This window comes from Tachysurus fulvidraco, chromosome 10, assembly GCF_022655615.1.
Source record: "Tachysurus fulvidraco isolate hzauxx_2018 chromosome 10, HZAU_PFXX_2.0, whole genome shotgun sequence".
In the NCBI taxonomy this organism is placed as follows: domain Eukaryota; kingdom Metazoa; phylum Chordata; class Actinopteri; order Siluriformes; family Bagridae; genus Tachysurus; species Tachysurus fulvidraco.
In genome coordinates, this window is record NC_062527.1 from 14,088,344 (window position 1) to 14,103,181 (window position 14,838).

The 14,838-nt window shown below is 37.5% G+C and overlaps 1 protein-coding gene across 2 annotated transcripts; it reads right to left on the reverse strand.

Moving 5' to 3' along the window:
* Positions 1-5: 5 nt before the first annotated feature.
* On the reverse strand, positions 6-14,801 carry zgc:152774 (uncharacterized protein LOC553526 homolog). 2 transcript variants are annotated; one of them, XM_027173253.2, is made up of 17 exons: positions 14,585-14,799; positions 14,405-14,477; positions 12,898-13,030; positions 11,383-11,603; positions 10,708-10,855; positions 9,408-9,567; positions 9,179-9,307; positions 7,691-7,810; positions 7,427-7,530; positions 7,058-7,243; positions 5,948-6,067; positions 5,113-5,190; positions 4,658-4,694; positions 2,518-2,657; positions 1,523-2,159; positions 761-1,029; positions 6-671 (listed from the first exon to the last, which is right to left on the reverse strand). In XM_027173253.2, exons 1-17 carry the CDS (start codon positions 14,621-14,623, stop codon positions 521-523), a joined length of 2,745 nt encoding a protein of 914 aa, XP_027029054.2. In that variant the 5' UTR covers positions 14,624-14,799; the 3' UTR covers positions 6-520. The 2 variants fall into 2 exon arrangements, with proteins under 2 accessions (XP_027029054.2, XP_047675716.1); XM_047819760.1 differs by lacking the exon at positions 5,948-6,067 and having other exon boundaries at positions 14,585-14,801.
* Positions 14,802-14,838: the final 37 nt, after the last annotated feature.

A 14,838-nucleotide genomic window follows, 5' to 3' on the forward strand; every position in this document is an offset into this window, starting at 1 on the left:
ACAAGTTTGAGTTAGAAAAAAAAAAATGCTCAGACTTTATTGCTGAAAAACGTATGAGCAAAAGCCTCTGGATACCAACTGAGAATAAAAAAAAGGTTGTGTAGGAGTTCCAACATATTCTTGATTACATATTGTTTCTTTTACTATCAACAAATTCTGCTTTAGGTTACCGAACATTTCATCTGACAAACATCTGCCACACATTTCCACTGTATAAAGCAGTGACATTGCTAAGTAGGACCCATTGGACACATCATTGTAAATTATGACCATGACACACATCATACATATTGATGACAGAAGAGCATTTAAGAATATAATTAATGCTGCTGTATAGGAATAATACCTTTGATTGCTTTGTAACAGGAACAGGACCTACATTACACTCTATAGAAACCTTGAGATCGATGTTCTTTAAGGTGGAGCTCAGATAGAAGCACTGCAACAAGATCAGAGTTTTTTTTCTTGAGATTAATGTGGAGTTGTTGTTGGGCTATGCATTTGTCCTGGAGCTTATTTATCAGAGGTTGTTAGCCTGGATGATCTGCTGCAGGATGCTGTCCACATCGCCAGTGTCATAACTGATTCCCTGCATGTCCAAATTGGGCAGAATGGAAGAGAGGAGAGACACAACGTTCCGACGGATAGAGCGTAATCGATCCAGTGCGATACTGCAGAGAAAAACAAATGTGAATTTTTATTTTTTTTTGTTTAGGTAAAATGAACAAATAGCTTTTTAGTGACAGAAACACAAACACACCTATCGTGAATGCTGGAGGGTGTATTGGTGCTTTGCTCTCTCTTGTCCCGTGTCTCTCTCTCTGTTTGTCTCAGTTTGCTCTGGAGTTCATCATTTTCCGTCTTAACTTGATTCAGCTCTGTACACAAAGCTTGGTTTTGACTTTGCAGTTTAGCCAGTGTTTTACTCCAGTGTAGATCGTCTGCAAGGGTTACGAGTGCTTCCTGTTGTCCGGCAGGACTGAGCGCACTCTTTAAAATACTTTGCTGATCTGGCTGAGGTCCTGATTTCTGAAAATAGACGCAAAAATACATAGACCCCAAATATTTATGCAGGAACTTGAGCAATTTTTTTGCTCCCCAATTTTTCTGTGTTTAAAAATAATGCATATTTGTTCTGATAGACGAGGACCAGACCCAGACCAATAGCATTTTTAATCAGCTTTTTTTTAACCAAGTTTTTTAATTGCAAACTTGGATCCCATCTTACCATAGCTGTATATTCCCGATGTTCATTTTTGTAGATCATTAATGTTATAATAATTATTTAAATAAATATTCGTAATGAAAATGTGTTTGGATATTTCAGCAGGAAGTTTTATTTTATTTTATTTTATACATGTGTATGCATGTATAAACTTGTAAACTTTTTATACTGTATATCTTTTGTTAACTGATGGCAAAAATAATTTTTAGTCTAGATAAAAGCACCAAAGCTCCAAAGAAATTACTTTATGCCAAAATGCACACTATAATAAATTCTGCTCCTTCCTGGCCCACTCACCTTAGATGCCACAGCTGTTGCATTGGCTTCTATGGATGTCCCTGAGTCTGTTTTCCCATCTTGTACAGTCCCTGCTGAACCTGATACCTCCCCGTCTGATAATGGGCTCATTTGTACGACTGCTTCTCGTAGGCCGAGGATCCTCCTGAGGCGTTTGGCTTCCCGCTCCAGTTGGTCCAGCCTGCTGGTGAGCACAGAGCGGTCTGGATTCTCCAACCGGAGCACAGTGTGTGGCTGCCTGCTGGTTCGGCTAAGAGGAGGAACCACTACAGTCTGAGCAGGGGGGAGAGGGTGAGACCATGCCATGGAGGTATGGGGTGTGATAGGATGAGGCCAGCCTTGGGGGCCAATGGCAGGTTTTGGCTGTTCTTTAGTCTGTGCGGCTCGTGACACTTGCTGCTCTGAAGAAGTTGGGTTTGTGCTTTCTGTGTCAGGAGAAACTACAGTGCTTTTAGCCTCATCGTTAGCATTTTTCACGGTCTGATCATTGCTTTTTGCCTCTAGTATTTCCAGATTTTCCTCCATGGCCTGTTCCTCTGATTCATTTGTAGTAGTCGATATCTCTTTTTCAGAGTCAGTGCGTTTTGGTGATTTGCTGCTGATTTCTTCGTTTGTCCATGTTCCTTTTCTTTTGTTGCTAGAGGTGGAAGAGTTAAATTGATGAAGAACCATAATGAATACATTTTGGTAATATAAATATACATATTCTATGTTTATACTGTACACTTTATACATGCACATAATATTATTTCTTGCATTTTGAACTACTAGTAATTTTGGAAAATTTGTCATTGTCTTGTGCCTTTTTTCTTTAATGTGTCAGATTTTTTTTTTGTTTGTCATCATATACACTGCAGAAAATGTGACATTTCTTTAAGTATTATTTATATTTCTGACATTTAAGACATTTCTTTAAGTATACTTAATAAAGTACTATCAGTAGTATGAACTGTAGCTAAAGCTGGTAATAGGTTTTTGAGATATAGGTGACAGACCAATGGTGTTGTGAGGGTGTAGTTTCATCGTCTTTGCTCTGAGTCTCTGTCTCAATGGTGATAACGGTTTCATCCGGTGTGGCTTCTGAGGTGGGCTCAGGTGTCTCTTTGCACTCAGGGGGCATTGGGACTTTATGACTCTTAAACATACACAAACATGCACACATAAATATGACCACTTTTATTCTGTTTCTCTCTATATACTGAGTTGTGGTGTCTGTTGGGAATTTGCATATATGCTTGTTTAATTTATTCTGTATTAGAAAAAATGTGTGACCAGCATGATGTAAACCAAAGGCCAGAAAAAACCCTATCGCAATTCTACAGCTAAATGTAGTTTTGCCTTGTCTCTAGACTTCTGGAAAAGACCAAGTTTGTTGAACAACCAGGTTAACACAGCCAAAACATGTCAAATACCTCACTAGCTAAGTGTGATATCCTCATACTATATATGCCAATCTAATGAATTCAGTTTATAATAGGCTGCCATGAGCTGTTACATGCAAATTTCTTCTTTTTTTCACTGTAAATGGTGGCCAGATTAAAACCTGAATTGTATACAGTGTATAAAGTGTATAAATAGTAGGCAACAGTCTAGACGTTATAATGCATTTTTAGGATTTTCCCCTCTGATACCAACACTGAATATTAGAAATGTTCTTGCACTTTTACTACTTGAGAGATAAAGTCTAACAAATAAAATTGAATTCACTGTGGAGCACAAGGATCAACCACAACATTAAAACCACCTGCCTCACAATGTTTAGATCCCCAGTGTGCCAGCAATAAAGCTCTGACCAAAGAATAGACTCCACAACACCTCTAAAGATGTGTTGCGGTATCTGGCACCAAGACAGCAGCAGATAGATTTTTTTTTTTGTTCATCACAATTCACAGATGCTTGATCGTATCAAACTCTGGAATTTGGAGGTTGAGTCATCACATTGAACACTTTTTCCTGTTCCTCAAACCTTGTCTGAACATTTTTTGCAGTGTGGCAGGGAGCATTATCCTGCTGAAAAATGCCATTAGGGAATGGTGTTGAAATGATGAAGTGTACTTAGTCTGGAACAATATTTAGGTACCATATCATCAGTTGTACTTCCCTGGTGCACTTCTGGTAGGTACTAACCATTGCTGCATATCAGGAAACACCACACAAGACCTGTTGGTTTGGAGACGCTCTGACGCAGTCATCTAGCCGTCACATTTTGACCAGTATCAAAGTCGCTCAAATCTTTCCCATTTTCCTGCTTTAAGAACTGACTGTTAACTTACTGCCTAATATATCCCACCTTTTGACTGGTGCCATTGTAAGAAGAAAATTATTCACATCACCTGTCAGTGGTTTTATGACAACATGATATTTGGCTATAAACAGATGTTATCTAAGCAAATTTGAGTCTCATCTGCATTTAGTTCATTGTGTTACAAAGTCTGTTTTCTTCCAAACCCCATGCAAACACACACCCACTATCATACATACATTTTGCTGTGGTTACTGTCACCCAGTTCTCACACTGTGTATGTACATGCATTTCCTCTTCCCTAAGCCTTCATAATATGTGAAGTTTGTCTACAGACAAAGTGAAAGCAAAAGCATGATTGTTGTGTGTAGATGAGTCTTAATTAATTTACACCCATTTTATTAGTGTAATGTAAACATACAATTTACTCCTGATTTCCATTACAAGTTTGGTTACCTTCCCTTTCCTTTCCTATCAACCAGCCAGCTCTCCACTATCACATAACAACAACCAGACCAGAAGGAGGAAGGGTAACATGTGAAGCATGCCACCAGGATCATTTCTAACTGCTGCTCATGCTGCATCACAGGGTAGAGTAACACACTTAGAGGAAAATGGTATCTGCCCTTTTCCACATACATGAGGCACACATGATAATTGTGTTATCTTTGTGATTCGAACTTGTGATCTCCAACCAGTAAGGGGAATGCTTTTACATTTGCACCACTCAGGAGCCCAAACATCTCATTTGAATTTAAAAAAGCATTTCCTTTGGTTTACTGAGGTTACTATTAAAGTTAGACATAGCAGAATTATGCCAGTACAGGCGATAAGTAAGACATATATGTGTGTGTGTGTGTGTGTGCGCGCGCATGTGTATACAATCTACTCACCTCCACAGATTTTCCTCTTCGCTTGGTCCAAACTTCCCTGTAAATACAAAAACAAACATATCATGCTGTATTAAAGCTACACTCAACCTGTTGGAGATTCCTCACTCTGAATGTGTTTAGGATTAGTTTACATGAGTGTAAAGCAATTTAAAGAATGTATCAATGCATTGCCAAAATGGGACCAGGAAGCTAGTCAAGCTATTGTGACTTTATGCTGATAATGCTGATATTGCAGTTAAAATCTGTGACAGATTTATAAGAACATGAAGGGAGCTCATGTTTAAATCATTTAAATGCATAAAATGACATGTTTGTTTATACTGCTTTCACAGCTGAATGTTCAGGATGTGTTCCAACCATGCCACAGTCTGACCAACCCAACCCAACCCTCACACACACACACACACCCACCCACACACATACAACACAAACTTTGGCTGTTATGAGGTCATTACTGTTTTTTGTGTGTTTTCTCATAGCTAGGTGTCAACTCATCCTCCGGCTCCTCAGGTTCCTCGGGCACTAAGCAGCTCCTTTGAGAGAACAATACAAAAATGCACCATTCAGCTGCTTGTTATATGCAAAAGAATATATGTATTTTAGAAGTATGATAAGGTTTAAAAATATGATGGAGTTCAAAAGTTATAAGTCAATTCAGTAAAGTGAATTAAAATTTCACAAACTTTTACCATCTTTATAAAGCAATTATTTAACTAAGCAATTTTTTAAATGCTACTAAAAGTTATTTCAGCAACATTATTTTGTGTAAATGGTGTTACGGCAGTTGAAAACTGCTACTGTTAAATGAATGAGTGACAATTCAGATGAGCTACTGTGTATAATAATCCTTTCAACAGGAACATCTACACCACTGCTCTTTCATGCAAGTTTCCGACATATACATTATATAGTGGTAGCAGAATGCATAAAATCAGGTATATACAAATCAAACCCAAACCAATCACATCATGTTTTCAATTACGTTTGATATGAACAGCAAGTGAAGCTCCCGAATCTGCTTGATTTTATGCAGATAAATAATTGACTGATAATTGCATACACTGGTAAAGGTGTTTTTATATACCACCAGTCAGTAAGTGTGGTCAGTAAGTGTGTTATTAAAATAATATTAATGTATTGTTATAATATTGATAAATAGTGATCAGAACATAAACACAAGATAACAGTTGATCATTGTGAGTGTGTGTGTGAGTGTGTGTGTGTGTGTGTGAGTATGTAGTGAATGTGGGTTTGATTAGAAATGTGCATGAATTCAGTGTTGGCGCTGACCTCATGCGGCCAATAGGATGCTGGCTACAGGTGAAGTGCTCAGGAAGGTTGTTTTTGAACAGGTGTCTAGGAATGCCCCTCCACTTCATACAGTCGTCACACTGGAGCCACATCACATTCCTGAAAATATAATTTTCCTGATTTGCCTTTGACCAGAATTAAGCTTCAGCCCTAAATCTGTGATCAAGATTTATGGCTTCCTCAATTAAGTATACATAAACAACGGTGAAACTGGTGAGTTTAGTTAAAGTCAGCTGCTTGCCTACTGTCAGATGTCATCTTTTTCTATTTGTATATTTAGCATAACATATAACATAACAGGATTAAAACACTTACGTGCACAGAATATTTAGTGTGTGTGTTTGTTTTGTTTTAATTAGAAGGTGCAAAAAAGCCAGATTGTGATAAACTATCCTGATTATCCTGATTATCATTTACTTGTTGTACGTTCCTGTTCAACCCAAAGCAGCCAGTATGTTATCCATGTTAGGGCTATACACATACCCAGATATAATCACATACTTCAGTGAGTGCTGAACAACCTTCTGCTGTCTCTATGAGCTGATTTACTGATAAGGTTCCTGCTCTTTCTTCCGGTTTCAGGTCTCAACTCAACTGCAGACCTGACTGAACTGTTTCCTTCTATTTTATCACCACCAACCAGTTCTAGAGGTCTGTTTGTGTGTGTGTGTGTGTGTGTGTGTGTGTGTGTGTGTGTGTGTGTGTGTGTGTGTGTGTGTGTGTGAGAAAGAGAGAATGAAAGAAAACCCTTTGCCCAGATAAGCTATGTGGTTTAACAGAAAAATTCTGTCATAGGCTGTTCTATGTTTACAAAGCAACCCAATAGATGTCTTTCTATATTTTATTTGTGTCATTTGTGTGTATATATATATATATAAAACAATATAAATATAAAACAAGGCATGATGATGATTGTCCTGAATATATACATATATATGTATATGTATTCAGGCCAATCATTATCATGCCTTGTTTTGCATCGACTGTATAACACTTTGTATGAAAGGTGCTGTATTTAAGGACTTCCCGTGCAGTGTGTTTAATTAGTCTGCATATGCTTTTATCTGACTGACAGACTGTTCAGCTTACGGCATTTCCTCTTCTTCGTTTTCCTCCTCATCTTCCTCTTCCTCCTCCTCACTTTCATCATATTCCTCAGTATTCCCGTCTATGCTTTTTCTCTCCAGTGCTCGAAATGCTCTCTCTTTTGCTTTCTTTTCCTTCTTCTCACGCCAGTAGTCGTTAAGTTTGTTGCCGAGGGCAGCCATTGTGAGTCTGAGGGAAAAACGACAGAATAATTCACATAGTTGCATGGTTTTAGTCTACGCCAATGGTATTTAGTAGTGACATCGTGGCCTGTAGGTGTATTTCTATCAGAAGAATTCCTGTATAGCAATATTTTAAATCATTAAGTGTAAGGTGTATTTAGTAAAGAATATACAGTGAGGATCAGTTTACCTGTATTCTTTGGTGTACTCAAAGTCCTGCTTGTTGTGAGCTGGTTTCAGAAAGTTACACTCGATTACTCCAATAACACCCACTCCTGACCTCAGACCAGATGACTGCCATAGGGAAAAATCAAATATAAAAGGATTACAATTAAAATATTTTGTTGTTATCCAGAAACAAGCCCACCATGGTTAAAAGACACACAGCAGTTGTTTAGCAAGAAAAAAAGAATCTCATTGCTGTGTATGATTCAACTAGACTTATATTCAGTACCTTGATCTGGCAGCCAACTTTCTCATAAGACTTGATGAGTCTGTTGTTGTGGTACATCATGATGCCGTAATGATCTTTGTTTTTATGGTTAAAGCCAAAGGTAATCTTCACTCGTTCATTCTGATTTAGCCAAGGTTAAGGAAAATGTAAAATTCATGTTTCTCTGCTATGGTGTGTATCAACATCTGAGTTAGTTTTACCTGCATCACATCTGAGCCAATTGTATAAAAAGAGCAAAACTTCATCTGTTCTAGACCTTTGTTTTGGTATTAGCAATAAGAGAATTTCCTGTGAAATGCTGTAGCCTTAAATATTAATGAAACTTTGGTTTTGCTTGACAAACATCTAAATCTTTAGATCATTCAAAACTTTTAATTGTAATGTCTTGGTTTTAAATTTAGGATGCAGGTAATTGAGAACAATCACATCTAACCTTTTTATCGGGCATCATGGAAAGCTGCTGAACAGGGAGGGTTCGGTTCTGGCCTGTCTTCTATCGGATGCCATGTTTAACCTCCAAGATGGACAAAGGTACACAGGCAAATTTATGAACAATCCTGTTAATGCAGTCGTTGTGTCCACATGTGATTGTCCAGCCATAAATAAAGCATAAAGCGTTCAGCTCAGCCACCAAATGTTCAGCTCAGCCACCAAATTCGACCTCAGAAGACTACAGAGGGTAGTCCGGACTGCTGAGCGAATCATTGGCACAACTCTCCCCACTCTTCAAGACCTGTACTCCTCCAGAGTGTGCAAAAGAGCAAAGAAAATCACCCTGGACCCCTCACATCCAGCACACTCCCTCTTTGAACTGTTGCCATCTGGTTGGCGCTACAGAGCCCTGAGCTCCAGAATGACCAGACATAGGAACAGTTTCTTCCCTCAAGCAATCCACCTGATGAACAATTAACACCATGGAACACACAACACATAATATTTGCACTATGTATACCTCAATTTGCACATTTCATACTTGCACTCTGTACATACATGCATACATATTGTCTGAATGTTTATGTTTACTTCAACTGCACATCTCACAATTGCACATGTGTACATACAAATTGTATATATTGTATCCTGTCACACTGTGGAGATTATGTCACTAAAACAAATTCCTCGCATGTGAAAACATGCCTGGCAATAAAGCTGATTCTGATTCTAAACCTGACATTTCCTTCCAAACTGATTGCTTTTTATGCAGCAGAGAAGACATTTCGAACCTGATATTTAAAATCTTATTTCTAAACTTTACATCAAATTAACTTACTGTTCCTGCTCAAGTTTGAAAATAGGAAAGGGAAAGTATACTGCGATCTGCAGAACTCTTGGAATGCATTGTAGCATTCAAAAGAAAACGTTTTTTTTTTTTTTTTGGGAAAGGCAACAGATTAGGCAGCAGTTTTACTGGTTAAGTATGTTATTAATTTCTCTCATGCAGGGTCTCCACATTTATATACTCAAAATGAAAAGCCCCTAAAAGGATACAATGAATTGTGGTTTATAAACATCATTTTCGATCATAGACAGGCTCTTCGCCACTAGTTTGGTCTGAACTTTCTTCCCTCTGAGGATGATCTGAATCCTGGGTTTCAGATACAAAATGCTGAGATATGCCTGAGAAAGAAGATGGTGAGAGAGAAACAGAAAAAAAAATAAGGCTAAGTCTTCATGAGAACTGTTTTCACTTGCTCTATCTCATCTGTTATTCACTCACTCTGAGAGAGTAATCCATCTCTGGGATGATATGGTCAGTTCTCTGAGGTCCAGAGTAACGTCTCTTCGCTTTCCCCTCCATCTCCTCTGAGTGGATCTCTGGCAGACGGATGTCCTCCTTGTCGACTTCAAAGTCAAACTCGGGCTTCCCATCTTTGTTCCTATCAGCGACAGCATTAATCCGTTGCTTATTCCATCATTTAAATATCTTTACATTCCTAAAACTTAGGAATTTCTTTAACAGTTGTTGAAACAGCTAATAATATTTTCCCCTCAGCAGCCTGTCTGTAAGATTTGTGAGTATCACTATATATATTTTTTTACTGCTGTATTTTAATTAAAACAAAGACCAATTCAAATGCCTTTAAATGGCAAAACAGTTTAATAGAATGCTTACTGGACAAAACCTACCTAAAAATGTAAGCAGTTTAAAAACCGCCTCATAATAACAGACATTGTACTGGTGAAGAAAACAAAACAGGTCTCCACTTTTAACATGGTTTGTGCAGATTATATTCAAATCAAGAATAGTACCAGTTTCCAGAATATAATTTTTTTTCATTAACTCTAGATGTTTAGATCAATAAATGTTTATATGTTACTGAATAATACTGTATGAAGTGTATATATATATATATATATAAAGAATTTATTCATTCATTCATTCATTCATTTTCTATCCGAACTACTCGGGTCACGGGGAGCCTGTGCCTATCTCAGGCGTCATCGGGCATCAAGGCAGGATACACCCTGGACAGAGTGCCAACCCATCACAGGGCACACACACACTCATTCACTTACGCAATCACACACTATGGACAATTTTCCAGAGATGCCAATCAACCTACCATGCATGTCTTTGGTCCGGGGGAGGAAACCGGAGTACCCGGAGAAAACTCCAGAGGCACGGGAACATGCAAACTTCACACACACAAGGCGGAGGCGGGAAACGAACCCCCAACCCTGGAGGTGTGAGGCAAACGTGTGAGGCAAAACCACTAAGCCACCGTGCCCCCTTAAATAAAGAATTCTGTATTTATATTATTTTTGGTCAGATTAATAATGTGTAGCTAATATTTCAAATACAGACAAATCACTGTCACTATGGTTACCATTCGGCAAACGCAATTCTGACCTTTCATACTGAGTGAAACAGGTAGAGCAATAGAGTGTCCAGTAAAGTCTTCGATGTCTTCTAACCAGTAGAAAGTTTGTTTTCACAGGGATATATGTATGGTTGTTTGGAATTAGCTTCTGTTGTTGTAACTAGCAGCTCATTCATTTGTTGTGTTTTTTTTTACCTGCGTATGTTCCAGATGAGGATCTTGGTGCCTTTCTTGCCTGGGATGGTGTCAAGCTGTTCCTGTAGTTCAGACTCTGAATGGAATAGAGAGTGTGTAAGAATGGCTCTCAGACTGGCTTCTGAATCCTCCGTGATTACCAAAGACTGTGAGGGAACCACAGTTAAGGACTTTATTAAAAGTCAATAAAGTGTTTCTTTCTTCCTTTGACATTGTCATGGTTTTGCTCATATCTTTGGCTCTTGACATCTTCAGTAATGTCAGGAAAAAAAGCATCAAGTTAGATATTACATGAAATCACTGTGAATTTTTTCCACTGGGTGGAAAAATTCACTGATTCACTAGTTCATATTTATCCTTAAACATGAGTTTATGCATATACATAAACTCATACACATACTCATTACAGCAATATACATGTATATGTTCCACTTACAATTTGTACAGAATATGTTAAACATAGTAATTTCTATTTAAAAGCCTATTGCTTTGTTGCGTCAGAGCTGCATTAACTTGTATTTCAGCATCAAAATTTAAGAGAGATAACAGATCCAATATATAAAATATGAAAAGTCAATAATTAATTATAAAAGTCTATATAAAGAAATCTATATAAAGTATATGCTGTATAATAGATATAAGGTGGAAAGTATGTATCCTGCTTATAAAGGATATTAGTCTGTTGGTTGAATGGTGCTATAGGTACAATGACAGCTTGTGCTTTAATGTCATGCAAGAAGGTCTGTGAAAGCATGCCAACACTCTGACATCCTCCATTCTTAGTGAAGATCAGAGCATCACGTCCCAGTCGCATCGATCCTGATTTGAAGCCATTACCATAGATCCCTATGGCCTGGTGGCTGCCTTTCCCAGATCCTTTCTCTGTGAAACCAAAACTATATACATAGAGAGAGAGAAAGACAGACTGTAATTCAAAACCTATTAACAGATAAAGTTAAAAATAAACGGAACAACAAATATAACATGGAAACTTTCTGTATTCCATCATGTACTCATAAAAGAGGAACGTCTACATCACTACATAATGAACAGAATCATGTTTTTGAGTCATACGGTAAATAAAGAATATATCAACGAGACAAGCCTGCCTGAGGAAACAGATGGCCACACTCCAGGTATCTGGATCTTAAATAGTTTAAGGTGCTGAAACACCATTAACAAAAGAGACAAAGTTAAACTGCTGTCACGGTTAGGCAGAAACTGTCACTTGACCATATTACCCATAAACCCCTGCACTTCAAATGACTCACTGAGCTCTCACACATATGTCAATATATGTTTCCCCTCTCAGTGTCCATATTTAAGTTCTGCTTTCTGTGTACACCATTGTCTGTTGATATTGTGCGTTGTTTGTCGCTTTGCCTTTCTTAGCCTTGCTCATAGTTTGTATGTTTTTCCGCTTGGGTTTCTATTCCCCATTTTGCACCTTATAAAATAAAAGTCTAAATTCAAAACAACAAACTGTACAATTCCAAGACAACTGGCTAACTGACTATTAAATTTGATTTAATTAACTGCAATCACTTAAGATTTAATTAGTCTACAACATATAGTTTGTAGTTTATTCAGTTATTTTTGTTTATTTATAATATTATAAATAGAAATGCTGGGTTTGTGTCTGTGATGTATATTGGATGTTATGTGTAGTACTTTAACCTGAAATACAGAGCACAGAAACACCCTCAATATCTTTCCTCTGATTAGTGATTAATGGCTTATTTTTCTTACCAATAGATACTATAATTGTTATTGTTATTTTATTGCAAGTTAGCCTTCTTTAAATCTATATGACTTCATGTTTGCAGCAGCACTTACTCTAGCATGTTTATCTATAGTATAGTTTCTTGTCAGTTAACTAAAACATATGAATTTTTTTATTAAATTGTACACTGCAATAAAAAAACTTAATCCCATCAGGCCCTCATGAGAATATCTTGTTATTAGGCTATAACAAAAAGGGATATACAATTGGTGTAAAGTAAAGAATTCATAATGCTTATAACAGAAATCTGATATTAGGAAAATAGAAATGTTCCTATTTCTACAGACTGGACTTCATACACTTTGATCAAACTGAAATCTAATCTGAATTACGTCTGATCTAAATATTTCCAGAGGCTATGTTTAAAAAAAAGGTGTGAGATGTGTTTAAGGTATTTCCTGACTCACCTGAGCATCTTGTGCAGTTTACTTGGCGTCATCCCACTACCATTATCAGTAAAAGTAAGACATAGCTCCTCTTTTACTGTGACCACATCAATCCAGATCTGCTTGGCTGTGACCCCGGGGTCAGATGCATTATCTACCCCAAAGAAAGACACAGCAAGTTAATGGCTGGCTATTATTTCACACATTTACTTTAACCCATGTAACCCATCACACTGGATGTTTTGAGATCAGTCTATAAGCCTTTTTTTAAGCAGTGTGCCAATCATGTCACCCTGAAACGCTGTTCTACGAATAGCAATGAGAAGAAACAAGTCACAATGGGTGTATTGCTGTCTCTGAGCCATATCATTTTTATGTTCCAACTGAAAAAAGACACAATTAACACACTAACTATCTCAAGTTTGTTTGAAATGAATTAATGGACCAATAGATGGAAAGTATTTTTGGTTGAGTAATTTGAATATTCTTTTTTGTATGCTCCCGATTAGACTGTGGATATAAACAAACTACTAAAAAGATTACAGATGAGGAAGAATAAAAATAAGAAATAAGACAGAGGAAGTTTAAATAATATGAAGAAAATAGAACTGATGTCTAATTATGTAGTAACAGTACAAATGTGTAGTTGTGCAATCTGCAAGCTTTAAACTGTCTGATGATACCTGCAACATCTCAGAGAAGTGGTATTAACACACCACCAACATTATAACGTCAAATTGCCTAATTCTAGATGGGGATATATACAGATAACAGGATACACTTATTAAATATGGAAAATTTGCATTTGAGGAGAAACGTTAGAGTTAAAAGTTAAAAGTTTAGAAAAGGACAAGTGGCAAGAAAGAAATTTTACAATTAAAAAGAAATGTATGACTGTGGTGTCAAATAAACGTTGAAAACTTTACACACACATCTGGAAAGTGGGAGGAAACCTGAGAACCAGGAGGAAACCCAATTGATACAATTATAGCTACAAATGAACTAAAACACGGACAGTTGGAGGAAACCTGAGAACCAAGAGGAAACCTAAATGGATTGATTACGATTATAGTTACAAATTAACTAAACCATACTTAAAACTTGAAAATCAAATAGGAAATTAAAATTGTAAACATGGGAAAGGAGAAAATGTGGAAAAGGGAAAGAGAAAGAGAATAGAAAGAAAGACAGCAGAGGTGTCAAAGAGATGAGGGAGAACAGAGGGGAGAGAGAGAGAGAGAGAGAGAGAGAGAGAGAGAGAGAGAGAGAGAGAGAGAGAGAGAGAGAGGCGTTTGGTGATGTTTAAAACCTGCAGGTCATCGACCGACTAGAAGCGCAACCGATGCCGCCGAGACAATGTTGGGTTCTGTACCAAGCGCACAGCAAATAAACAGGCTAGTAGTCACCATAACTAACCCTCAATGGTGTAATATATAATAGAACTGTAAGGCGGTTATAGAAGTAACAAAACTCGCAAGAAAAGTTGATATTTGATTTTTTTATGAGCAAATAAAACATGATGTCTCACCTATTAACTCGGCGACAGCACTAAACGGCCACGTGTGACTGGTGGAGTTGCTGTTCAGATACGATGGGCTCATCTGCAACAGCATAAGATATGAAAACGTGTAAGGCAGCACATTGTAATGCGTTTGCAATAATACACACGTGCAATAATAATAATAATAATAATAATAATAATACGCACAGAGCTGAGACGAATCCCGTGCTCGCTGAGCCTCGCCATTTCTTCTAGTTCAGCAAAACAAAACAAAACAAGCACTAAAATAATAAAAAAAATACTTGTTTTTACAAAACTCGAAATCTTCGTGCTACCACAGAGCACAAACTCTTCCTTCCTCTTTCACTTCTGTGACAGAAAACAGAACGCGCGCTGGTGAGGTTCAACGCGTACAGGGTTGCCAGATTGGGCACCAACGTTCTGCTGGAAGCATCTGTAAT

What these genes read in the sequence shown, in the direction of transcription:
- zgc:152774 (XM_027173253.2), bottom strand. Translation starts at nt 14,623, where the DNA reads ATGGCGAGGCTCAGCGAGCACGGGATTCGTCTCAGCTCT. An exon ending in AAACTGCACAAGATGCTCAG is followed by an intron (nt 11,604 to 12,897) that starts GTGAGTCAGGAA and finishes CTATGTATATAG; the next exon opens with TTTTGGTTTCACAGAGAAAG. An exon ending in GAGAAAACACACAAAAAACA is followed by an intron (nt 4,695 to 5,112) that starts GTAATGACCTCA and finishes TTGTATTTACAG; the next exon opens with GGAAGTTTGGACCAAGCGAA.